At 45.9% G+C, this 27,544-nt stretch overlaps 1 protein-coding gene across 5 annotated transcripts in view; it reads left to right on the top strand.

Moving 5' to 3' along the window:
* LOC146201292 (ubiquitin carboxyl-terminal hydrolase 4-like) overlaps positions 1-27,544 on the top strand; it is a 158,412-nt gene that overhangs the window by 84,711 nt on the left and 46,157 nt on the right. For all 5 annotated transcript variants that reach the window (XM_084595751.1, XM_084595749.1, XM_084595748.1 and 2 more), the window contains exons 10-12: positions 8,665-8,895; positions 20,312-20,353; positions 20,433-20,509. In XM_084595751.1, the coding sequence (XP_084451877.1) occupies positions 8,665-8,895; positions 20,312-20,353; positions 20,433-20,509 (350 nt within the window). The remainder of the gene's footprint in view (positions 1-8,664; positions 8,896-20,311; positions 20,354-20,432; positions 20,510-27,544) is intronic.

Here is a 27,544-nt window from a genome sequence, read left to right as displayed (position 1 = left end):
CGACGTGTCTGAAATAAACCTTCAGTTGTAAGTCAGCGCTGTATGTGTCTCGTCCTCCCCTTTCTGTCCGTGTGTAGCTTGCGCTGTTCCCCCTTGTGGTCTCAAAATTGCCGGCAGAAAAGAGTTTGAAAGTATGAGATTCCTTTGTAACAATGCAGATGCCTCAGTGCAAACCTTACTTTAAAGCATTGTGGCGCATCACAGGTACTGTTTCCGAGGTAGAATCCGTGTTTTGATTCCAACACTAGCCGAACCAAGTCTGAAACCCCAGCATTCCTATGGGCTACACAGGGTTTATGCGGTCCTTGAAAAACCTTGAAAACATTTGATTATGAAAGAAGTGCCTTGAAAGTATTAATTTTGATGTACTATAGGGGACATCTACAAAAGAATGCTGGTACCGTTCAAGTTCTTTTTTCTGAAAACAGGCATGGTCTTGGCTAAGAAATTAGAGATTTGAGTGAAAGGAAATAGATTCGAAAGAGCTGTTGCTGAATTCTTCAGCAGACAAAGACCTCCTTGAGACACCTCCCGAGTCGCAGAGAAGGGCCATCCTGGCACTTGAGTTGAAAGGAGCATTCGGTAACATTCTGCGTAAAAAATATCCTGCAAAGCTTGGCCGATACCAACTGTGGTGCAAGAACCTACAACTATATCAAAAATTTCTTATCAGCCAGGCAAGCCACTATAAACTTCGGTGAAATAAAATCAGATCCCATCACTCTAGGCTCGAGAGCGACTCCGCAAGGGGCGGTATTGTCACCCCTCTTGTTCAGTTGGCTATGAAAGACCTACCAGGCCTTCTCTCTGAAATCTCGGGCATCAAACACACATTCTATGCGGACAATATAACGGTCTGGTGCAACTTGGGTAACGACGCCGAGATCGAGCAGTGTCTTCAAGCAGCAGCGGACATGGTGGACCAGTACACCAGGGAGAGTGCGCGCTGGAAAAGACCAAGTTGCTCATCCTGAAGAACCCGAGGACAGCCTTGCGCAGAACATCACGGTGCATATAGTCCAAAAACCAATGGAGATCAAGATCCTAGGCAGTATATCTTGCAGGGGCAGCAAAACATCACCACTGTGAAGAAGCTTACTACATCCACCGAGCAAATCCTCCGAATGATACATCGTATCAGAAATAAGCACCAGGGTATGAAGGAAAAGGATAACATCCGCTTAGTGCAAGCTTTTATGATCTCGAGGATAATGTATGGGACGGCATTCCTTAAAGGACTATAGACACCAAATTTTGTTGGCATTTTTATTTTTCTTACTGATGCATAAGACACTCTTGTGTGCGGACCACCACGTGGTGTTTGCCTACGACCGCTAAGTAATTTGTATTTGAATTTTGAATTTGAATATCCTTTTCTCGCCAGTTTCAGTTTTGGTTTCAGCATCCGAGAGAGGACTGTGATGTCACAATCAAATCCAGGACACGCGCGGCATGAAAAGAAAATTGACATAATCGCCGACTCTTCGCCTTTTGTAATTCCTGTTCTTGAGGCAGGCCTCCTTTAGTATTCCCGTGAATTAAAATGACACAGGAATGATTATATTGTTATTTTATTCATCTCTCACCTGACCTAGATTCAACTTTGACATCAGAGCTATCGCTCGACTGTTGAAACCGAAACCGGGACTGGTGAGAAAAGAAAAATTCGATTATAACTTATTCAGTGGTCGCAGGCGAATATCGTGAGGTGATTCGTGTACAGTGATGTCTTGCGCATCATTACAGAAGATAAAACACGAACTCAAAGATTAAGTGTGTATACTCCTTTAACCTCTCCAGGTCGGAAATTGAAAAGTTGGAGGCACTAATCAGGAAAAGCCTATAAGACGGCGCTGAGGCTACCGAACTTCACACCAACGGTAAAGCTCATGGCTTTAGGTCTACATAGTATACTCAAAGAGGAGCACAATGGCTAGCCTATAGAATACAGTCGAACCAGGTTATATCGAACCCGGATATATCGAATTTTGGTTATATCGAACTCACGGAATATCCTCTTGAAAATCCCATGTAAAAGTATAGGAAAGCCGCGCCATATATCGAACTCAATTTTGCCGGTCGTTCGATATATCGAACTCCGCACTACGCACTGGAAAGTGTGCCTTCTCCAAAGACGATCGCATCACTCTTGGCCGTTTGCCGCGTGACGTTTTCAAGCCACGCACGGAAGGAATGAGAGGGGACAGTTCTGGACAGCACCGCGCCCATTCCCCAAAGGCGCGCGCATCTGCAGTTATCGTTTTCCGCTCGCCAACACATGACGTTTACAAGCCATGTGCGTGGGTGTGCCCATTCTTTTGCCGAGCTCTCTCCTTCAGCACGCGCTACGCATGCGCCAAGCCAGCTCAGCCCGTTTTCAGACAGACGTGAGACGCTTTCTCCAGCGTGTGTTGCGAACCCTCTGCGCGCGGCGGCTGATGTGGTTATGGCGCCTGCGGACGTTAAGAAGCGGCAGCTCTCTGTTTTTGTTTTTTTATTTATTTTTTTGCGAGAGTCATTCTTTCTTATTGTTGTGCTGTACGCGCGACGTAGCATAAGATATGGCGGCTGCGGACGTTAAGAAGCAGCAGGCTTTTTTTTTTTTCTGCCGGGAGCCGTTTATCTTTGCATGTATGAATCAACGGAAGCACGCCGTCAGCTGCTGCGATCATGACGCCCGCCCCAAGCGCGGCGTGATAAATCGAACCAGGCTTGTGCAATCAATCCATCACGGGCACTCTGCCAAGTTCGCTCCCCGCCACCGGAGGAGCTATAAAAAGATAAACGCGCCCTGAGCGCCCTGACGTTATCGCTGCGCAACATCTTGGCACGCTGCCAAGAAATGAGCTGTGGATGCGACGACCGAAACGGAGCGACGCGCGCCATCGGCATGCAAGCGAAAACGCTCGCGATTTTCTGCCGCAGTGACACAGAAACCTTGTTTTGAGCTGCCGTGGTGGCTCGAGCGGCGAGCGGGACGCAGTTCCAACAAGTTGGAAATTTTTTGCTCTGTCGCTGCCGCTCGTCGCTGAGATCGCTCAATCGCTTGCATGTGAGCGAGCTGGCCTTAAAGCATTTTTTCTTTTTTCAAATTCTCAGGCGCAAAAGTGGAGAGAGGGTTCATTATGTGAGTGGGTTGATTACGCGGCAAATACGGTATCGTTTTTTCGCATCGTAAGTGCCGTTACAAGCCAATTTCTGTATATCGAATTATCGATATATCGAACTTTTTCGCGATCCCCTTCGAGTTCGATATATCCGGGTTCGACTGTATATCAAAATTGCAGTCAGGACACCGACCCCGCGTGCCGATATTTCTTCGGGGCTCCTAGCCACCAGGGTCTAGCAGAGAACGAGGGAGCTGACGCAGCTGCCCGCGCGCTTTTTCTCCGGGCAGTTTCCTCAGGACTCGAATCGGCTAAGGAAATCGATTCTAATCCGGCCTACACATTCAAAGATACTGTAATTTTTTATCAAAACTCGCATCGCAAATACCCTAACCCCTGCAAAGGGAGGTTTAGGAAAAGCGAACGAGAGGCTGCTCCTGCACCTCTTCACTAACACGATGCTGTGCCCGGCAGTACTTAAACATTTTGACTCCCAATTCACTGGCCAGTGCCAGTACTGTGGGGAGGTGGCTGACACCTACCACATGGTATTGGGCCTGCCAACGAAACCCATCCCTTCCCCCCATCCCTAACCCTTCCCGGGAGGACTGGGAGGTGACCTACAGGCCCAAAGGGCCTTATCGCAGCGTGCGCGGGCGGCGGCAACCGCCATTGGGGTCCCTGACTAGGGTCTCCACCCAGTATTGTAGAGGCCCTTAAGGCTCTGCGCCAAACCTCCAAATATACAATAAACGTTTTTACCACCACCACAACTCAACAGGCTCAACCTCACAAAACCAGGCAGGGAACTGCTCGAAAAGGTTCACGTTAATCTGCCCTATACTATCAACCAATGGGAAGAGGTACCACGCGATATAAGGAGACACATCAATGTGTACCTGATTCTACAAAATATGCATCTCGCATATAACATTGAAAGGAGAAAAGCAAGAGGGGAAGCTCTGCAGAAGAAATGGAACGAGCATCCCAACACCCTTTACGTGGGACCAAAGAATGGAATGATCACTATTGTAGTCTCAATGCCTTCAGGATTGCTGGTGAACTGCGCCTTGATCAAAACGTCCAACCCCACTCACGCAGAGGAGGCAGCTATTACATAAGCTGTAGCATCTAATCCCAACGTCATTGGGCTCACGCATTCTCGGAACACCTGTCACAACTTCAACAATGTGTTGATTCACAGGTTAAGGATGTCATTGCTGACTGAGCATCCACCCAGCCAAGCCTCAGTTATCTGGTTTCCCGGTCACCTGGAAACACCAGGAGGTAACGAAGCCGCTCGCAGGCATGCCCGAGTTCATCTATACCAGGCCATGGAGGATAACCATGGAGGATGCTCTGACCTAATAGCTTCAGCAGTGTATGCCGACCATCTCGTGCTATACAGAGGAGCCAGGAAAGTGTATTCAACACCACATAAATCCCTTAATAAGTTGGAAGAGAACGCCCTTAGGAGACTACAAATACACATACCCAGCACCAGCTAGGTTACACCAGTGGTACCCTACACTATATACTCTCCTACAGTGCCCACACTGTGCAGAGGTAGCTAACCTCTGCCACATGGTGTGGTCATGCCGATTCAATCCCACAGTTTACCCCATTACTAACCCATCAGAAGAGCAGTGGGAGGCTATTCTGTTCAGCGATGATACTGACCGTCAGCATTGGCTGGAGGGGAGGGCCAGTGTGGCAGCAATATCCAGTGGACTACCTAACTAGGCGGCCCACCCACATGTTCTACAAGACTCTGTAGATAAAGATGTTTTCAATCAATCAGTCAATCAATCAATCAATAAATCAATCAGCAGATAGATGCTCATGCTAAGTAAGCAGAATGACATTACATGAGCCAAAGGGTTTGAAGGCGAGGCTAAATAAAAGGCAAAGGATGTTGTCAACATCAGTAATGAGCTAAAAAGGGAAAACTAAGCTTTTGGGAGAGATGACAAAAAAAAAATGCTCTGTTTCTCGGTACTTGAAAAACATATTTTGTGGAGTCTTGAAAGTCCTCAAATATCGTTCAGTTTCGTGTCTGAATACCAGCATAAATCCTGCCTATGACAAAAGGTTCTGAAAGTGGCCATCAGATGTTCGTAGTATTATGTCGAGCAAATGTTATTGAGTGCATGTTCCACATTTAAATCCTCAGAGATGAGACTGTAATATACAAATTATTAAAAATCTCCATTCCCATGCCTTGATTGCCATCATGATCGCCATCGCCAGTCTCTCGCATGCATTCTGGCTTTGAAGATTGTAAAGTATGTGCGGTGTCAGTGGTGAGGGGATGTCATAGGCTCTCCAAAGACCACAACAGTGTTGGCGGTCAAACTGCGAAGAAGGCACTCTGCAGTATTTTCATTTTCTTTAGTGTCTTGCCGTGGCAGCGGAGCAAGAGGTGAAAGAAAATTCACAAGGCCATTCGATTATATTATGTGTTGGCGGTGCGATATCATTAGAAGCTCTTGGTACCTTTACATCAAGTTTTTTAGTTTTTTACCAGGCTTTCTATGTACAGACCCCTGCACATCTGCCTGCACACAACCAGACATCTCTGTGGGTCATGGATGGATGGAATCAACTTTATTAGATAAAAAAAATGAGAAGGGTTTGATGCTGCAGAATTGAATGTGGAGCGAAAGCATTAGCTGCGAGTGACCGAGCGTTCTTCTTCGTCTTCTTCTTTTTCTTCTTTGGCTTCTTGTTCTTCATTGCCTTCTTCTTCGTCTTCTTCATCGCTTTCTTTTTCTTCTTCTTTTTTCCTCAGTCTTCTCATTTTTTCTTTTTCTTCTTCTCGTAGCTACGCCTCTTCACAACGTAGCTGTGGCCACCCGAGGTCTTGAAAATCTACTGCAGTGAAGCTTTCACTACAAAATAGTCTTCCAGGGTGGTCTCCTACTAGTCCAGGAGTCCATGGACTTGTGCTTCACATAAAGCCCGATCCACCAGCCATTTCTGGCCGGTGGGCTGAGCAGTCCGCAAGGCAGCCTCTGAGGAAGAATAAGTGGGATGGGGGGTACTGCCTGGGGGGGTGAAGGACATTCCCACAGGTAGTGGAAAAGTGAGGATATAGGCACGCCACAGGTGTCACAGTGAGGGGGCAAGCTGGGGTGAAAGCATGAGAGACGGTAGGGGGAAATGAAGCAACCCATCTGCAATTGTCGCCATGCGGCACTGGATAAGGGCGACAAGGTCCTGTGGGGTGGTGGCAGTGTGATGCGGCTGTGTTTGTGGAATGTGATGACTTGATGATATGTAGAAAGGACTGATGTAACCTTTTGCGTGGGGTTAGGTGCCTGATCATCCGGGGCTCAGGAAGAGAGTTCTCTTCTGTCTCTCTCTGCCATCTTGTAGGCTGTGACTGCCGTGAAAAATCCTACTTTAGGATTCTTTGCTGCGTCAACATAAAAGATATCGGAACGGTTGCTTATATCTCTATCTGATGGTTAGATGTTCCCTGGAAGGTGCCTAAATGTAGCGACATGGACTCATTGAAGATACTGCACTGTCGCTTGTGGTCGCGGAAATTTTATGACACTTTTCTTTTCCCAATGAAGCTTCTAATTGTAATGCCATGTAAAAAAAAGAACTAAGCAAGCAAGTGAGCCAGGTTGGTCGAGTTGACAATTTTATAAGGGGAATGTAACCTTGGGAGTGTGACCCTGTTTCCACGTTATGAATTGAGAGAGAAAATACGGAGGCTGTTTTTAAAGGGCGACTCTAGCACTTTTCACCCTCCGGATTTTACTAAAACTTTCACGGTGCATTCTCCCGAGTTTTCTGGTCATTGGTACTAAATTTCTCAGCGCTGCAAAGTTTTCTTGCAGCCAATAAAAATTCCTAATTCTTGACATCAATTGGAGAGATTCTATGAGCAACCTTTAGTGCATGACTTAACTGGATGCACGATCGTCTATATTCGCTCTGCCTTTGCTGCAGGACAAAATTTTGAGCTGTCAATTATAGTTGCCACCTTACAATGGCTAATTGACGCATGCTCAATTGCTTTTGTGGCCATACCTATGCTGCTTGGTATGTTGGGACGTCATATTTAATTTTTTTCTCTTTTAAAATGCATCTAGATGGTATTTTGAAAAATGGTTTTTGAACCGGAGGGAGAGGATTTTAAGGAGTTTGATCAGATTACAAACTGAAAATGTTTCATAAGCCCCCAGAGTTGCCCTTTAATCGCCGATTTCTCTGGTGCCATGTATCCTAGGGCGGAAACACTTGCGGGATGTTGATGGGTGATTCAGAGTCATTCAGCTTGTCTTGCCCTTGGCGGACTGTGTTTCAGTTCCCCTCTAAAGGGCAGGTTTTTTGACCATGCTTAGTAAGTGGTTCAGGTATTTTTCTGAGGGCATTATGCCACTTAATTTCTCAATATAGTGTTACATGGGGGTGACAACACAACTAGCAGGTAGTCTAAGATGGAATTCAATCTCTTTATTGGGCTGGCTCGTGCCCACAGAGACCTGAACAGCTCAGCAGTGACGATAGCAACAAGCTTGCGTGGCAGTCATCAAAAAACAGAATTGCTGCCAGAATCAGCTGCTCTCAGTTTAAAGTTGTCAAAGAAATTTTGAGATAAAGCGTGGAAGTCATCTACTACAGTTTGAATAATTTGAATGTTGCGGATGCCTGCAATCATTCGAGGCAAATCTGATTACATCTTGCATACAAACAAAGCAATTAAGCTGCACGCAAGCAGCTTTAAGTGTGACAGACAAACATAGTGAATAGTTTATGTTCAAACAGTAAACATGGGGTCAAGTACAGCAGTTCGTTGCTGGCCTTAGTCTGGCCTGCTGACCTGCCCTGGAGACTGGCCTGTAGGCCATCACGGATCTGTGATGCGAACACGTTATGGTGGCACTAAGCATAGAAAGCTGGACTAGTTATTCCAGTGATGAATAATATCTCGCAACTGTGGTGGCATTCCTGTAGGAATACATGAAACCAAAAGTTTCAGAGCAGCTTTCTGATTTCACAGTGCTGTCATCCTTGCATGGAGAGTGACCAAGAACATCCCATAAGAAATTGTGAGAGTTCGAGCTGATTATTTTTCGAGGACGTCAAAATGTTCTCATGGGAGTTGCCCTCCACTGGAGGTACAAGGCGGGAGCACAGCCCATAGATAAACACTCGTAAACAGAACTTCCTCAGACATATATCTCGTTTCACAGAGCGCGTATGGAGGCACACTCGGCAAGATTGCGAAAAGGAATGTGACAAGGTGTGCGACAACATTTCACAGGCAATATGTAATTCAAAATGCTTATGTTAATATGTGTTGTGAAGCACCCCTAGAAGGTGGACTAGCTGCTGTGTGTTTCTCCGAATCTGGTAAGCTTCTCGGCACAGCCCTCGTGGCTTCACACTTGAAGCCCACAGCATAGCTAAGCCAGCCGTGTCGGATCCCCTTAAATAAGAGGAGCCCTCAAGTGACCGGGCCCACTTGCTTCGATTCACTCTACTTGACACTGTTGTTGCCCCACATGTGTAAAAGGCACTCCTCCCGCTTGCTGCTCAGGACGAAGGTGTGGCCGTGCGGTGTATCAGCGAGGGTGGCCGCGAGGTGTTTGCCTTTGCCCTGGGCCCTCACCAGGATGGAGAGGAAGAGCAGCAGGAGGAGGAAGCGTACCCCTTGCCTGCGGCCCCGCGTGCATGGCACTCGTGCGCCATCTGCTTGGAGGATGTGGCCGATGATCAACTGCATGTGCACCCTTCCTGCCAGTGCCTCCTGTGCCACAGCTGCCTTGAGGTGGGCCTATCAGCTTCACTAGGGGATACTTCTTAACCTGTTCAGTTGGCGTTGACCTACTCTTGGAATAATGCGCCAAAGGGGGGGGCTAGATGCTGCAGTTGCCTTCTAACCTCAGTGTGCCAGCCCTAACAAATAGAGCTGTGACCCCCCAACCCGCAATGCGAGAAGTTGCCACTGCGGTGGGTTCAAGCCAGAGGGGCGGGGTTGGAAGTGCTGCTCCAATTGCTCCATTCTGCTCCAAACTGCTTTCCTTACTCCATCCTGCTTCAAAATGCAATATTGCTCCAAAACTGCTCAAACTGACTGCCTCAACGTACTGCCATAAAATTTAGCAGAACACGGGAACAACGCCACAGCTCACGAAGGCAAAGATATCATATAACGCATCTTCATGGAGCATAATAAATATTTGTTCGCGAGTAAATTAGTATGAACCACAGGCGATTGGAGGGAATTAATTGCGAAAAAAAAAAATGCAGTGTACATGTGACATAGCACTTTCTCCTAGCCTTTTGAATCGCCGGTGGAGAGAGAAGAGCAGCAAGTGGAGGGCGCAAACTACTGTGAGTCATTAAGAAACTTGTGAAGCTGCAAAACTGTATGAGTTATTCTAATGGTTCTGCTGTGAAAAAACAACTATGTACTTCTCAATTGAGCCTCTTTGTCAGTGACAAGCTTGTCAGGCCTGCGGTAGACAAAATCAAACTTGAAGCGTTATGGGTTGGTATGCCAAAGGTGTCATTCACTAGAAAGTTTCTCAAAAGTGTTAGACAGCCATACAGGGCCTCGTGCCAAGATGTTAAAAATGAGCCCTAGCTTTGCTCAAGAAAGGAATGATGAGCTGTTGGCAGGAGGCAGTCAAGTAAAAAAGCTGCAAGCGAAAGATATGCGCTGCGTTCGGCTCTGGACCATCTTGACAGCCGTCCCTTCACAGAGGAGAAAATCCTCGGCCCATGGCCACAGAAGGCGTCTAACGGCAAAGCCTTCAAAGCACTTATGTGTTTTATGAGAGACGCAAACTTGATTGAGAAACTGTGACTGTGCTCCTCGCCGCCTTACCTTTCCTATCATTCTCTTCTATCTTTCTCCTTTAAACTCCTCATTCCCCTTCCCCAGTGCAGGGTAGCAAACCGGAAGCTTTCCTGGTTAACCTCTCTGCCTTCTCTCTCTTTCTCTCTCTCTCTGAAGGATGGAAAAGTACCATTCAGTGCCATCTGTCTTCCCTGAAGGCACTACTGATCAGTGCTCAGAGTTATCAGCATAGGATCATAAATGATATGCACAAGAGAGCCGAAATGTCGTGCCCATTAATCTGAACTCCATATTAGTGGCGCTGCTTGAGCACATAGAAGTGGTGCACTCGACATTTGAATCTATCAAGTCAAAAGAGGCAGACGCTCTAGGCCAAACTAGATGTTCAGATATGAAGAGCACCAAGAGTTCTGTTTGCTGCTTGTCTGTTCCAAGTTGTTGCTAAGGTCAGCCTATGCTGTATTATATATTCTTATACGCTTTGGCTGTTCGTCTTGTCAGATATGAGTGTGAAGTTGGAAAGGCATTAAACTTGTCTGAAAAGGAATCAGACTGCAGTTTTTAGATTTAGAAAGAGAAAACTGCAATTATCAAACGTGTTCAACCTTGGAAAGTTGCTCCAAAACATAATTCAAATGCTCCAAAACTTCCGTTTCACTGCTCCACAGCTGCTCCAAAAGGCTTGAGCCTGCTTCCACACCTGGAGGGGACAAACACCGAGTTACTTAACGGGGGACACCCCTCTTAAAACGTTTTTCCTTATTTATGGATGGATCTGATTTAAACTTGCACGGTTAATATGTTTTTGCATGTCGATTTCAAATATCTGATTAGTTTTCTTGTAGACGAAATAGTGTTCAAAATATTACCTAATTCATGCTCTTCATTTGGAGGTGCGTTAATAACTAAACACTTCATGACATGATGAGAATAGACCTGCCAGAGTGATCTAGAAGGATCATAGAATGCCACTAGCCATGAATTAACGTGTTAAAGTAATTTGAACCAAAGTTACACAAAGTCAAACTTTTATGACTAAAAGCCCAAGTTGGCACCTAAAATTGATAAATCATTCTGTAAATGTTGCCGCATAATAACTGTACATATTTTAGTCCTATTGCACTGTCTAAGAGTTTTTCTTTCTAACAAGACAAGAATAAGAGCTGCAGCACAAATAGTTTAAGAGATATCTCTCTTCCAAAAATGCAGCACCCTCAGAATTGCAGTTTTGAGAAAATGAGGAAAAACATTTCACAGTATCAATAAGTACTTTCTTCTGGGCGAGTTGGTTCATATTAGCAAAAGGTAAAAGACTTGCGCTCTGTCTTGTTGTCACGTCTCTTTCTTTATCTACTTTTTGCGCAAGTTTTTTACCTTTTGCTAATTTCACAGTATGTAGCTGTAAATTATGTCAATGATGGATATGACAACAAGATCAGAAACAAGTGGAAAGTGAAGCAAATATTAATGGCCTATGCCAATTTGAGCCAAAGGTATGCAATAGGAGACATTTGAAAGGAAAGGTCCATTTGGGTGCCCAGGACAAGATAACCTGCTCAGTAAATTTTCCTTTGGGGTCACTGCATATACCTTGGTTTCATGAGACTGGCAGGATTCCCTTAAAAAAAAAAATTATAGCAATAGCAAGAACAGAACCGGAGATATTGATTTCCTCCAAAATTGCAGCACCCTCAAAAATGCTGTTTTTGAGAAAAGAAGGAAAAATATTTCAGAACATGTAGATTTAAATTATGACAAGGTCTGACATATCAGTATGATCAGAAATGGTTGGAAAGTAAATTAAAGCAAAAATTAATGTTCTATACCAATTTAAGTTAAAGTTACACCATAATAATAAAAAAAAAAAAAACTCAAAGTAAAGGTGGTCCATTTTGGTGCCAAGACTATCTTGTCAGTAAATTTTCCCCTACGGTCATTACATTTACCTTGGTGTCAAAAGATAAATGAGGTTAGCTTTCTAGCAAAAGAAAATAACTGTAGCTTGAGCAGGACCAGAAATATTGATCTGGTGACTGTGCCCAAAATTCAATTTTAAGAAATCGGCGAAAAACGTTTTGGGCATATTTTTGAATTACCAAGCATAACAGCAGCTCAATAAAATGAGTTATGACTGGTTTTTGGTGTGAATGCACCGTTTTCCATCGAGCAATTCCCCTGCAACTCAGACGCAAGTTTATTTCGACAAAGTTTGCCATTCCGCATGCGGCGCGACGCCGTTTCGTGATTGCCGCTGCTGCCGCGCCACTAACTTTTCCGAGTGTTCAATCTTTCGCGCCCATGAAAACTGCTTAGGTATCACTTTTTCATCTGCATCGTCATGATTGCGATGTTTGCACGCGGCAGGAATCTCCTCGAGGAAATCGTTCGCTCTCCTATCTTGTGCCGAGCACCATCGGCTTCGCCCTTATCGGCCCATCGTGGCGCGTCAGCGCTTCGTCGCTGATTGCTGGTAACAGGCCGTGTTGCCGCGTCACCGGCGCACCTCTTTTCTCTACCTTTTTTCGGATTTTAGGCTAGTATGACGCTCGAACCTAAATTTTCCCCGCTTTACGCCGTGGTCGTGACTACGAAACGTCGCTAAACCAGCTAGGCCTAACTACACGACCTTTTCAAAATGGCGCCAAGCCGCAGCAGTCGACACCGGCAGCCAACCAGAAATGGTCGTTTGGGTCACATGCTTTCGGAGCCCAATAGCAGTGCGTGTTTCACGCAAATTTGTCCCTTTGTTTTTCGCTTCGGGTGTTCACTCGCGGACGCCGATTGTGCCATGGGATTAGCGTGAATCGCGATCTTTCGAACAAGATCAAAAAGATGCCGGTGGAACGCGCATTTCTCGATCTGCGGCCTATTCAAACTCAGCGCGATTTGACCTCATTTTAAAAGGGTAAACGTTGAGATTCGCATCTTTGGAGTGCTGTAACGTGCGAAATAGGCGATATTTTTCAACCTAAATTTGCGTATAGTTGCGGAAACGTCTCGGGACCGCGAAAATGAAGAAATAAAAAAATCGAGTTTTAGACCGATTTTCGGCCGCAAAGAGCCGTGTCCCTCCTTAATTGAAGAGGCTTTATTATGCCCGAGTACACAGCAAAACACAACACTCAAATGCAACCGCCATAGCAAGCGAACGTTCCGCTCGCGTACGGGGGAGAAATAAAACCCACTGATTGGGGGAGCACATGCAAGGAGGCGAGAGGAGTGTTCTGCTCAACTGGCGTGGCTTCGTGCTCACGGCCCGTAGCGGTTATTGCGTGCAATGACCGGGTGACAAAGGGGATGGCGGCAGTCTCCTTGGCGGAAAACAGAACCATGCGCATGCATGACCAACCGCCAGAAGACCCCAAGAGAGTTGCGACAGACGCGCTTCTAGACTCTGAGTGCAGAGAGGAGGTGTCTTGGTTAGGCCAGGAGGAGAGAGGGAAACCCGCAACACCGCAGTGGTATCGCTGCTGGAGACTGGGAGGCAGTGAGGGGTCTCTGCCTGATTGAAAACCATGTATTTTTTTTTTCCGCCATTAATGAAGTAATTTTATGCTGCACTTTTGATTTACCAGCAGCCACCTTGACAATCAGATGAGAACTAAAACTTCAGCCCTCACAAACAGCATATTACATCTGCCCTTTTACGTGTCAATTTTGACGGCAGTCTGGAATCTGCAAGCGAAACAAGATGATGATGACAGAGGCATACCATACCTACTGTACCGCCGCGCCATATGTGCATACAAAACTCGCGGTGCGGACGTTTTAGGGCGCATCATGCCATCACGTCACTGGTCAGTCGGAACGACAGTGCTCACCAGAAATACCATATTTACTCGTGTGATGAACCCACTTTTGTTTTTCTTCTAGTATAAAAATCGATGTGAATTTGAGGGGAGGGTTCAATACGCAAGAATAGTTGGGATTATTTTTATTTTTCTTTAAAGTCTACCCAGCCATCAATCATCAGAGAAAGTATGCGGTCAGCCGCAATCATGATGCCGGCTTTTAGCATTGTTCGCTTCATAAGTGCTTGCTATCACTTATTCCAATGATGATTTTGTGGTATCGCACACCCCAATGGCTCCATGATAAAGCAAATATGCTGAAACAAGGCCTGCGCAATGGGAAAAGCCGAGCAAGCCATTAAAAGCACTCTGCCAGCCCCTCTCCCCCGCCTCCTACCCCACCACTCGAGCTACCGTCAAGAGAGCCAAGACACACATCCTGATGTTTTGGCTGCGCAGCACCTTGGTGCGCCGCATAGAAACACACTAGACTGCGACAGCGCGACGCCGAGGGACGTTAACGACCAGTGCTATTTTTTTTTTTTTCAAATTCTCAGATGCGGGCATATGGCTAATCTAGTTTACTATAATATGACAGCGTCCCCGTTAAAGTCCCTAGATCAGCTCATCTAGAAACTCGGTATTAACCCTATTGGCTCTTTTCTCTGTTTGCAAGCGTTGGATGATGATAATACCAGTGGCGACATCTGGCTGTGGCTTTGAGTACTTGGCACTGCGCTCGCTCTTTGCGCATGCGGAGAAAAATTACGCATTCGTGTCCATTTACTTTCACTCATTGTGTGCTCCTGACCAAATATAACTAACTGATATACAAAATAACATCCGGTGCCCTTGTTAACACTTTTATTACTAGAATTTCTTTCGCATTTCCTGAATTCATAATTTACAAGTTCCCAGCAGTGTTCCACGAACCTGTTACTTCATTCGGGCAGCTAAAATATAACAACCTCGATGTAACGAAATTTGTGGTTTAACGAAATTTTTGGCTGCAAATAGGACTTCGTTACATCGAGATTCGACTGTATATATTGAAATTTACGATTTTAAAAGTAGGATTTTGTCAGCTGGGCTTGGAACATTTGTGGTGAATGGGGGGGCTGATCTGACAGTCACACTCTCTCGATAATTCAAAGTGTACCGTATATACTCGTGTATAAGCCGCGCTTTTTTTCACTAAATTTTATCAGTTGCTAATTATACACAAATCAGTCCGGTAGGTAAACATTAACACATTGTGGAACTACTGCAACTACTGTGCCAGATAAATAAAAAGTTGGTGATGGATACGAACATTTTATTTCATCGTTCATCGCCGCTTTCGCTCGAATCACTGTCGGACGAGCTCAGCTCATCGGCACTCTCACCGCTGTCGGACAAGCTCGCCTCACTGGCGTGCTCCCAAAGCTGGTTGTCCTCTGTGCCGTCCATGGCGTTTGACAGCCCTGTCACTCTGAAGATCTTTGAGATGGTGTCCACTGACAATGAACACCACGTGTGCAGAATCCAAGTGCACACTTGCTGGAGAGATGCTCACTTCAGCCGCCCTGTCGGACTTGTTCTGTGGTTGCCCGTGGACATCCATTTGGTGTAGCAACACCGAAATTCCGCCTTGAATGGCCAGTTAACGCAAACATCAAGCGGCTGCAGCACGCTCGTGAGGCCACCTGGAATTACGGCCAAGTTCTTTCGGCAGTCTGCCAGCCGAGTCTTCACTCGGTCTGTTAGGTACCCTCTAAAGCTTTGCGGTGTTGTAGTCCTCCTGGTCGTTTCTGCCACACTGTTTTAAGCCAGTCTATGACCAATTCGTCGGAAATCCAACCTTTTTTTTGCACCCGGGGAACTTTTCTCTTGGCAAAGTCTTTCCCTTAAAGACAACATAGGGTGGAAGTTTAACAAAACTTGAAGTTGGGCTAGATGATGCATTGAAACTTGACGTGGAAGTTTCCTTCCATCAGCGGTGATGCAAAGCATCACAGTGCACCTTTGCCTCGGCGCCAGTAGTGCGCACGGAGACATTTTTTGCCCCTTTGACTTTCACTATGCAATTTTCAGGGCCATCAAACCAGACAGGGGTCTGATCAGCATTGCCTATCTGTGAAAGATCTTAGTCATGCTCCCTCCTAAGTGTATTGACAAAGTGATGAAATTTCACTACTTGATTCTAATATTCAGCTGGCAGCTTCTGGCGCAACGTCATTCGATGGCAGATGGAGAGCTGGTGGCGTTTCATAAAACGTTGAAGCCATCCTCGACTGGCTTTGAAGTCTGCAGGTCGAATGTTCATGTGCTGAGCGATAGCAATTGCTTTCATGCGGATCATTTCTGTAGACATCGCAAAGCCGTTGCTCGACGAGGTACTCGACGAGGTCCTCTTCAAGTTTTGGGAACTTACAGTGTTTGCCACAGAAAGCTTTCCGGGTTTGGGTAGTCTCAGCTAGTTGTTGCATTTGCATACACCAACAGCGAACACACTTTTCATCGACTTCAAACTTGTGACCGGCTTCCCGTTTACCATGTTCCTCGGTGTATTTCACCACTTCAAGTTTAAAGCCTGCAGTGTAGGACAGTCTGTGCTTGCTCATTGCGTTTTGTTCATGTTCAAAAGCATGCACCTTGCCACACAATGGCGCACTCAACACAACAAATTCTGCAAGCAGTCCATGCACTTCGAAACGGATAACAAAGACTCAATGGCGCTGGGTAAGGAACTATGAAAACCGGGAACAGAAATCCACGAAAACGTCGTGTTGCGCAACGATTATAATAATGGATGCGGTTTGGGAAAAACTAACTGGCGCCATCTTGTAGCACTTTCTAGGACTAAACACGTTTGTGGCGAGTTCTTGATTTTTTTTTATGTTTTGCAGCCGGAAGTTGGGGGTGTGGGCTTTACACGAGGGCGGCTTATACTTGAGTATATATGATATGTCATTGTATCTTGGTAGGTAAAGCGGCCCTAATAGGTAAAGCATCTCTGCAGGCTGCAGGTAAAGCGCCTCCGGCTATGGCCATGTAGCCATGAAATCCTTATCACTTATCTGTTGTCAGATGTTCAGATAATTCACCAGTCATTGAGTGTGGAAAGAAAAGCGAATGCCTAGGCCCTAGACAATGTGTGATCAGATGCCTCATACCCAATACCCAAGTACACTAGAACCTCGGTGATACGAATCTCACAGGGTCGCGAAAAAATTTGTGTCATCCAAACATTCGTATCATCAAAACGATGAAAATAAGTATGCAGAGCATAAGAAAGGCAGTCGCGCATATCTATTTACGTCCGAGAAGTTTTATTACACGCTCGCTTAGTCATAGCTTGCCACTCGCGGCGCACATAGCGTGACAGTTTATCGCGACATCGGCGACACACGGGCCGCGTGCCTCCGCGGACTTTTTTGCGGCACGTAAAGCACTACAAGAGACAGCGACGTGCCAGTCACGTGGCGCCGCAGACTGCTCGCGATGTGTACAGCGCGACTAGCGGTCGCGAAATCTACGATGTGCGGCCCGTGCGCGCCCGCCGCGCGCACCACCGGCTAGTACTACTACTCACGGCCGCGCGCCACTGCAAACCTTTCGCGGCATGGAAAACTGATCGCGATGCCGGCGATGTGCGGTCCGCTCGCCTCCGCGTACTTCTCGCGACGCATGAATGGGGATGGCGACATGCGGGCCGTGCGGCGCCGCAAACTGCTCGCGGGTCGCGATCGTGGAGTCAGCGATGCCCGGTCTGTGCGCACCGGCCGCGTACGCCGCTAGCAGCTACGGCAGTTGTGACGGGTGTGATTTGTGGGCCACGCGCCGCTGAAAGCTTTTCGCGGCGTGACCCCGAAAAAAAATCGCGATGTCTGCGAGGTGCGGGCCACGCATCACCGCAAACTGATCGTGATGCGTACATACAGTGCAGCTGGCGATCAAGGAGTCAACGATGTGCGGGCAGTGTGTAGTGCTCAAGGTTGCGGTCACAGTTCACGTGTTCGTATCATCCTAGTGGCGCGGGAGAGCTTTCGGACCATCCGAAATTTTGCCCATTGTACACAATGCACTCTGGCTGGGGGAATTTCGTGAGTTCGTATCATCCTGAAATTCGTATCAAACGGATTCGTATCAGTGAGATTTTACTGCATATGTCTTTTATACTATTAAGTAAAAAATTTAGCGCAAAAATAGAACACAAAGGACAAAGAAGAACACATAAGACACAAGCGCTTGTCAAACGTCTTATGTGTTCTTCTTTGTCCTTTGTGTTCAATTTTTGTGCTAAATGTTTTACTTAATGGATCACCAACTAGCCAGACGTTTGACAAGCGCTTGTCAAACATCTTATGTGTTCTTCTTTGTCCTTCGTGTTCAATTTTTGTGCTAAATGTTTTACTTAATGGATCACCAACTAGCTCGGCAACATGCTCTCCTCAACTGTCTTTTATACATTGCAGTAACTACCAGTTGACCAACGCTAAATCAGTCATGATTAGCCCTTACATGACATGCTTGTCATGGATACATGCGGCATGCTTGGTCATACACCTCATCACACGCAAACACCCATATGCGCACGCCATCCCAGTTGGACAGCGGCACAAGAATAACAACCATGGGGAAATACCTCAATGTGCTCCGTATGTTATCACATGAAATGTAAGCTTAGAGCTCACCATACATTCTGCTCAGCTTTGCGCATGCTCCTTCCATTGCGCACAAAAAAATAGCACAAGGTGCTGGTAGCAAAGAGCGCACATCTTTATGCACTCGCAGCCCGTGCAAAACAAGAGATTAAAAACCCTGACTGCTCATTGGAGGGTCAGATTTTAAAGTTAAAGCTCAGCTACTTTGGTCATCTGATGAGAAGAGAGGAGTCGCTGGAGAAAGATTTGATGTTGGGAAAGGTTGAGGGTCACCGGAGAAGGGGTAGGCAGCGAACGCGATGGTTAGATGGCATCCTCGAGGCGCTGAAGATGAAGTTATGTGATGTTAGGAAGATAGAGACCGGAAAGCGTGGCGTGATATGTTCCATAGGGTCACGAAGAGTCGGACACGACTAAACGACTGAACTGAACTGAACTGTTATTCAGAAATAAACTAAACACTTGAGCATGCGTGCCAGATATCAAGGATACAAGACAGACAAATGCTACTGGAAAAAGGAGGCAAATGAACAACTAACTTTACACTGCACGCACACAAATGGTCTGTGCTTTGCCACTTGTCGTGTTGCTTAATTTTTACCAGCCAGAGAAGTTGTCTTTTCTGTTCTTTAGAAAATCGGAACATCTTCCTGTTAATTCGTGAGTGGTTCGTGCTCTGGGGAACACAACACTCGAGTACTTAGCCGCAGAAAACGCTGCGCACATGTCTCTCTCGACAAGCCACGAGGAAGTGTAGGGAGTGCAGTGGTGGCCACCGGTCGGGAGGCAGCATACACCCCTTCACAGAATGACTCCGCCCTGCAAGAGGGTGTCAATAAATGCTGGTCGTAATAGTGTCAATACTAAATGCCTTTGTTGCTCACTCAGCAGTTGAATTTTTGCAATTTTTTTTAATTGGGCAGTGAGGACCTTACATTTTCCTCTATAGCACGTTCAAGGATATTTTAGAAAATGTATCGAGTGTTTACAATACTTCTGCACATTATCATGCAACACTATTTTATGATTGAAATATCAGGAAAGCAGCCAGGCAACCACAGCCGAGTATGCAAAGGCTCTCATGAATAAAACAGTGCAAAGAATGCGATGGAGGGAAAGGCTAGACAAGAAAATGAGTGCTGAGTCTCCCGCCTCGCGTTCTGTATGCTCAGACTGTGTGTGGCCATTCTATGCAGCAAGTGAAGAACCACAAACGCAGCTTTTGTGTGCTTGTTAGGTGGCCAATGAAGCGGCTCTCACTTCAGCCATCAAGCCAGCATATTTAGTACAGGTTGCCACCATTCCGAAATGGCAAAATATTATATTTTTTTTTTAATTTTTTTCTCTAGCACGCACTCATGCAGACTGTGCATGTGTTATCAGTTTGGGAAGTGCGATCGGTCTCCTTCCATTTGTTCTGCGCAGTGGGAGAGCTGCTGTGCAATGTGCTGAAAAATATTGCACAAGTTCCATCACCTCTCATTTGGCAGATTGCTTCCCAGCCATCATCATGCGTAGCAGTACATGATGTAAGGCCGGACTCTAGTGCCTTTCATTCGAGCACTCCTTCTCTCTGGCAAAGCAGCAGCTCTGCTCAACTAAATTGGTGTGACTGGCAGTTAATATGTACCACTGCTTCGTTGTTTTCTGATAATCCTGCATGGGCTTGCCATATTGGTAAAAAATTTTGTCGGAATTTTTTTTATTTCTCCTTTTTGCTCTTGCTTGTACCATTCATCCCCTTGGCCACGTGTCACACCTTCTGCACCCTTGATGGATGTTTTTTGCGGGAACAGTGTATGCAGTGGTTCAGTTATTTTCCATCACTGATTATGCCATGAATTTTGGCTGTAGCTGGCAAGCTTTTTTTTAATCCTTCTGTTCACTATGCCTTTCAGACTGTTTCTCATTGTGGTTTCCATTGATGCTCTTTCTCCACTGCAGATATCGTGCAAGCACTATGGCAGCGACTCATTGGTGTGTCCGGTGAGTTGTGCCTTCTTTCTTTGGCAGCCTGTAATGTTCGAGCCTATTACTGATGTGGTGCATTGTTTGTGTAATGCAGCAGTGCAACCTGCCCGTGAAAGCGGACAGCGAGTTCGTGCCTCTCTCTCAGATGAGCAGCCGTCGCCACCGTTCCAGGTCAGGCTCTGTCAACAGTCTCCGTGCAGTGCCAACAGTGCTACTAGTGGATGCCAGAGAAACTAATAGGCACAGCACTGAGACCAGTATCATTTTTTGCGCGTATAACCAGCCCTGCATATAACCTTCACCCCGAACTTTTAGAAATATTAACGTCCTCGCATATAACCCACGCACTTTGCTGAAAGGAGTATGATGAAGCAGCTACAACTGTGCAAACAGTGATCAGTTTCTGCTGAAAACAAATTTATTGGAAAACGACAGCCACAATGCTGTGCAGCTGTCATCCAAGGCTCCAATAGGTGTCCAGTAAAACTTTGTTAATTTGGACTGATTCCCACCAAATCACCGTGTAATTGGTGGTGTCAGAAGCTTGTTGATCCGGACACCCTGGGGATGGCTTCAGTTGATACAGCTGAGCTCCCAAGGTGGCACCATGCCGAAGGTGTAACCTGCTTGGCAAAAGATTGTCCAAGGCTTGGAACTGCACATTGTCCCCCGCATACGTCCATGCAGCATTTCTGTTCTTCCTGTGTGCTCCATGCCTGTTGTGTGCTACAGTCGAACCCGGTTATATTGAACCCGGATATATCGAATTTTGGTTATATCGAACTCACGGAATATCCCCTTGAAAATCCTATGTAAAAGTATAGGAAAGCCACGTCATTCACCGGTCGTTCGATATACTGCCGCGAAAACTTCAAAACTGTATTTGTTGTTTTTCAATAGCCGCCGGCATACATTCTTGATTCTGATTCTCACTCTGATTCTGGATCGCGTATCAGTTCCGTAATCTTTGTTTGTTAATGCTCGATGTCGCGAGTCACACCTTTATCAGTTTCGTTGTAGCGCAAGATGCACCGAGATCTATCTCGAAGATTCCGGCCACTCGTGTGTCTTTCCACAATGTTCCAGCCCATGCTGGTAGCTGTTTGCGACGTTATCTAGATTGTTCTGTGCAGCCTTTAAATTGAGCATTGACGAGTGTGACGAGCATTCTTTGTTCGACGATCGATCAACACGTTCGCTGCTATCGCCGCCGCCGAGTTGCTTAGTTCTTTTGCTGGCGCAAGTCAGCCCAATAAAGAGTTAATTTCTGTACCATCAAGCCTGTGTCTTCATTTGTGTCATCGACCCTGGTCACCACCACGTGACAATATCGAACTCTGCACCACGCACTGGAAGGTGTGCCTTCCCCAAAGACGATCGCATCACCCTTGGCTGTTTGCCACATGACGTTTTCAAGCCACGTGCAGAAGGAATGAAAGGGGACAGTTCGGCGACGGCTGCTCTGCACAGTGCCGCACCCATTCCCCAAAGGCGCGCGCATCTGCAGTTATTGTTTTCCGCACGCCAACACATGACGTTTGCAAGCCAATTGCGTGGGTGTGCCCATTCTTTTGCCGAGCTATCTCTCTCTCTCCTTCGGCACGCGCTACGCATGCCGTTTTCAGACAGACTTTGGACGCTTTCTCCAGCGTGTGTTGCGAACCCTCTGCACGCAGCGGCTGACGTGGCTATGGCGCCTGCGGACATTAAGCGGCAGATCTCCCTCTTTTTTTTTTTTTTTTTTTGTGAGAGTCATTCATTTTTATTGTTGTGCTGTACGCGCGATGTAGCATAACATATGGCGGCTGCGGATGTTAAGCGGCAGACTTTTTTTTTTTTTTTGCCGGGAGTCGTTTATTCTTGCATGTATGAATCGACGAAAGCATGCATTCAGCTGCTACGTTCATGACGCCCGCCCTAAGCGCGGCGTGATAAATCGAACCAGGCTTGTGCAATCGAGCCATCACGGGCACTCTGCCAAGTTCGCTCCCCGCCACCACAGGAGCTATCGAAAGATAAATGCGCCCTGACGTTATCGCTGCACAGCATTTGGCACGCTGCCAAGTAATGAGCTGTGGATGAGACGACTGAAACGGAGCGACACATGCCATTCGACATGTAAGCGAAAATGCTCGCGATTTCTGCCGCGGCGACACAGAAACCTTGTTTTCAGCTGCCGCGGTCGCTCAAGCGGCGAGAGGGACGCAGTTCCAACAAGTTTGAAAAATTTCGCTCTGTCGCTGCTGCTCGTCACTGAGATCGCTCAATCGCTTGCATGTGAGGGAGCTGGCCTTAACGCTTTATTTTTTTCCACATTCTCAGGGGCAGAAGTGAAGGGTGGGCTCATTATGCGAGTGGGTTGATTACGCGACAAATACAGTATCATTATTTCGCATCTTAAGTGCCGTCACAAGCCGATTTCTGTATATCGATACATTGAACTATTTCGCGATCCCCTTCGAGTTCGATATATTTGGGTTTGACTGTATTCACCGTTTGCGCGATGAAGCCTGTTCACATGCAGCACCACATGGCACCAGAGGCTCCAGCTCCACCACATTGCACAGTCAAAGAAGCCACAGTCCTTCACCGTTAAGGAGCAATCCTGCTTTTTACACACCTAATAGTCTGCAAAAAATCAAGCATTTCACAGAACTGCTACCGTATTTACTCTCATAATGCTCGAACCCCCAACATTGGGCGCCAAAAATCGGAATTTATTTTTTTTCTTCGCATAGTCATTGCATCACCAATATTACCACCGCGAGCGTCATCTCCTAGTAGTAACAAGTGCCATCTTTGGAGCACCACTGAACCTAGCTGGCCTCGTGTGCACACGCTACCAGGCGGCGATAGCATGCTCGGGTAGATCATCATCATCAGTTATGCTCTTTTTTTTTTTCCATGGTGCTCGTAGTCTTCGCCATTTTGCGCGTGTTTTCCGCATCTTGTTGTCATTGCTCCTTTGTTCCGTCCGTGTTACTTGCTTTGTTCCATCGTCTACCATGTTCTTGGTGCCGCATCACGGTGGGGCGGTACGCGAGTTACACAGCTGCTTTTAAGCTGAAAGCTGTCGAGTACGGGCTACAGCACAGCAACCGCGCTGCTAGCAGGCACTTCGACGCCAACGAGTTCTGCATAGTGCGCTACTGGGGCCGGATTACGCACCGCTCTCAAAATCGCTCTCAAGTTGGAGAGCGTGACGTCAAAATGACGAGGCTCAGACATGTGAAGTGTGATGACATCATGGCTTTAGCCAATTACAAGCAGGCTAGGGTGCTTAATAGCAAAGCCCCGCCCCGGAAACTTTTATTTTCACGATAAGGGGGCCGTGTGCAAACATTTTTCGTGAAAACGCAGCGAATAAAAGTACAAATGTTCTATTTACCTAAGAAACATTGTTTGAAGCTAAAAAACGGCAACTAAAAATAGAAGAATTTTCAGTATTACAATTAAATGTGCTCCTAGGTAACAATTTTTGCCGCGAGGGTCCGCTGACGACGGCGAGGCGTGAACATGGCGGCCTGCAAAGAAACAGCTGATTTCCCGTCTAGTTGCTGCTTTTTACGCGTAGTTTAAAATCGAGGTCCTGTGCAGATGTCGTTAGTAGCCGGAAAAATTTGACTGAAAGCAGTGAAGACTATAAACCTGCAGTGAACAGCTTGGTGAAAGTGTTTGTCACGAAAATCGACTAAGTCGACTTGCTGAAAGAGAGTGTTTTCCATCAGTGCTTACCAGCGATGACAAGAGCGACGAGCGGGAGCCATGTGATCTAGTGTTTTGTTTCTTTGGAAAATACAAGAGGCAAATGAAGGCTATACTATTAATTCTGCCGACAGATGGAAGCTGGCAGTATCAGATAGGTGGCAGCTGCTATGCAAGAGCTCGCGACTGCAGTGCGGGAAACGAGATCCGACGCACGACCCTCCACTGGCTTCTCGTGCTAGCCACAGTGACTCGCTGCTGTGCTTCGCAACCAGTTGACTTCGGGCACATTGGGCTCGGTTCTTGATATTGCTTGATATTGATATTTGTTGATATTGATGTTCTTGATATTGATGTTGTTGTTGTTCTCCTCTAATTTGATGGCACATATCCACACAGGGGGATCGGCCAAGAATTTGGGTGCAGAGATATTAGATTTTGAGATGTATAACTACGCAAAAATAAATAGAAATAAATGCTAGGGAATGGAGAAGGAAATGTAAATATGAAAAAAAAAAAAAGTAAATACTAACGCACACAGTAGGAGAATACTAAGGTTTATATGTACAGATTAAAAATTCAAAGCATATTAGCAAGGTAGACGTTTTGTTTCTATTAAAAAGTTTTGAATGGAGTTAAAAACAGGCCTGTGGCTGTACCCAAGCATGGTGGCACCGAACGATAATAAAATCTGGCTGCTCAAATTGAGACCCAGCTGTTGTAACGGCTTCTCTAAATACAGTTTTCTCATCATGGTAAAATGGCGGCAAAATATCAAGAAATGGTCTATTGTTTCCGGTTCCCCGCAGAATGCGCAGACGGGAGAAAGCGCCAAACCAGACCTGTGCATATAGAAATTTAAGGGCGGAATACGACAGCGTAGCCTGGTTAGAGTGACCTCAGTCTGCCTTGATTGACATGATTTTCTATTCCAGGAATACTTGAAATGCAGGTAGTCATCTGATGATAAAACAGATTCATACTGCGTGCTTAATAAGGCACGCCTCCGAAATCGTGCTGCTGTTATGTACGCTGTTGCCGGGAGGATGGGCAACACAGGGCCATTCAGAGATTCTTTAGCTAGTCTATCAGCAACCTCATTGGCTGTCACATTACTGTGGCCTGGTACCCACACTATATGTATGAGGCTAAAATGTGAGGGGAGCAATGAAAGAAAGGTGTTTGAAATTGGCGAATCCATATTCGAAGAAAGCGACAAGCACAAGGAATAAGAGTCTGTAATTACAGCCACTGTTGAGTATGGGGGGTCTAGTTTGCGCAGAGCAAGCACCACCGCCAGCAACTCCGCCTGGAAAATTGGGGTAAAATCCGGAGGACGGACTGAAAAAGCCCAGTCTAAAAGCGGACAGTATATTCCAACGCCGGCCTTCTCATGAAATTGAGAAGCATCAGTTGCTATCATTATGCTAACGGGAAGACTTTGTAAATGATCTTCTAATAATCCATTTAAAATATGAGGTGATAAGTGTTTTGCATTATTTGGGAAAATGTCATCATAGACAATTTGAACCGACGATGCACTTACTTTTGTTGGAAGGATGTTAGAAAGGACTACGCGCAAAGGTTTTAACAGATTTTGCACTAGAATTACCTGCGGGGTATGAAACAGGCCATCTGACTCCAAAAAAGGAGTCTGGCTCGCAACAAAAAATTGATAGGGAGCGGTGGAATTGTGATTCATATATTTTTAGATACTTCTGGACAGTCAAGAATTGTAATCTAGCTAACAACGGTGGTATTCGGGCTTCAAGGTATAATACATTGTTAGCCACAAATTTGGGGAGCCCAAGGCATAATCTAAGCGCTTCCCGCTCTAAAAGAACAAGCGGACGAATTTTGTAAGCAGGTGAACCAGAAAATAACACAGATCCAAATTCTATAATTGGGCGGACATACATAACATAAATCAATAAAAATGCATCTCGCCGCATCCCAGACCTTGGATTGCTTAACCTGCGCAACATACCCACAGCACGAGCCCCCTTTGCTGCAACATGTTCAGTGTGATCCCTCCATGCCAGATGGTCATCGTAAATCACCCCTAGATATTTCAAAGACTTAACTTGAGGAATGATTTCCTGATTAAAGGTTAGAGAAAGATTTACCGGATCCTTAGTTTGGAAAACAAGGAAAGCGCACCTTTTAACGTTTAATGTAAATCTTAAGTCACATAACCAATTTTGAAGGGAGCTTAGGTACGATTGCAGGCGCCTGTTGAGGGATTGAATGTCAGGTGCCGCCGTAAAGAACGCGATGTCATCCACATAGACATACGTGCGAACATCTTGATGAGTGGGAATTGAACTCATTAAAATGTTAAAGAGCACGGGTGAGAGAACTGCCCCTTGAGGGACACCTCTGGTTTGTTGATATCTGCCAGAATGCACTCCATTCAATAAACAGTAAAATTGTCTGTTTTGTAGGAATGTAGATATCCACTCAATTAAATATTGTGGAAAACGTAGAGTTTCTAATCTGTGCAATAAAATTCGGGGCTGTACACTATCATATATCGAGAGTCACCAATGCAGCATGCATTGCTGCTCCATTCCGTTCATGTTCAGTTGCTGATGTTGTTCAAACTGTGTAAGGTACAGAAACTGACGTTTATTATCCATTTTGGTTTGTTGAAGAGAAAGAAAACACATTGTTTTTTTTTTTACCGTCCCCGAGGCGAGAACCGAGTTTGTTCTACCAGACCTCAGTTTAGAGGCGATAAAGGTAGGCTTGAGCAGAGATGTCTAATATGTTGCATTTCGCGCAGTGGGAAGAGTGATGGTGTTGATCGCACATTGTTACAGTGCCTCTCTGACTGTGTCATAGTTTCTGTTCGTGCTAGACGGTGTCCACTCTGTCGGCCGGAAAGGCAAGCGTATCATGCATGTGATGCCGCAGGCGAGCTGGAAATCGGCTCAATTTCCGCGATCGCAATATGACAACTAGCTTTCAAGTGCCTTTATATCCATCGAGTCTGTAGTGTTTCAAAATATGTTCATTATATACACATTACACATTCTCTTTCAATATTGTGTGAATTATGCACAAGCCTTTTCTATTAAAATGTCGGTTTGAACAGAAGATGAATTTTTTTGGTTATTTGTTGAAAAGACTTAGAAAATAAATGCCAATGACACAAGTAGCTGTGCAAAAGGTGTACCTATCACACATTTATGGCGTAGTCATTTTTTGAATGCTTATAGTTTAGCTTCCTCTACTGTCTTCAAGCTCTTTAGCATTCTTCTTGACAGTGTGCACGTTTTATTACTGTAAAATAACCTTTATTCACTCATCACCCCAGCAATGCATTTGTTATGCTTAGTTATTTTATTGTCACTACGATTTTTGTCATGCAGCAATCATTCTGCGCACTGAAGCCAAGTAAAGAGCACTATTCTCCTAGTAGCTGCTACAGCAGAGAGTAAGACGTCTAATAGCCTACCATCCAGCTGGCTTTGTTATACAGTCGAACCCGGTTATATC

The sequence above is a fragment of the Amblyomma maculatum genome, chromosome 2 (genome assembly GCF_055883805.1).
Source record: "Amblyomma maculatum isolate TAMU_Amacu chromosome 2, ASM5588380v1, whole genome shotgun sequence".
NCBI lineage: Eukaryota > Metazoa > Arthropoda > Arachnida > Ixodida > Ixodidae > Amblyomma > Amblyomma maculatum.
Note: the sequence above shows the minus strand (reverse complement) of the source record. Positions and strands in the feature narration are given on the sequence as shown.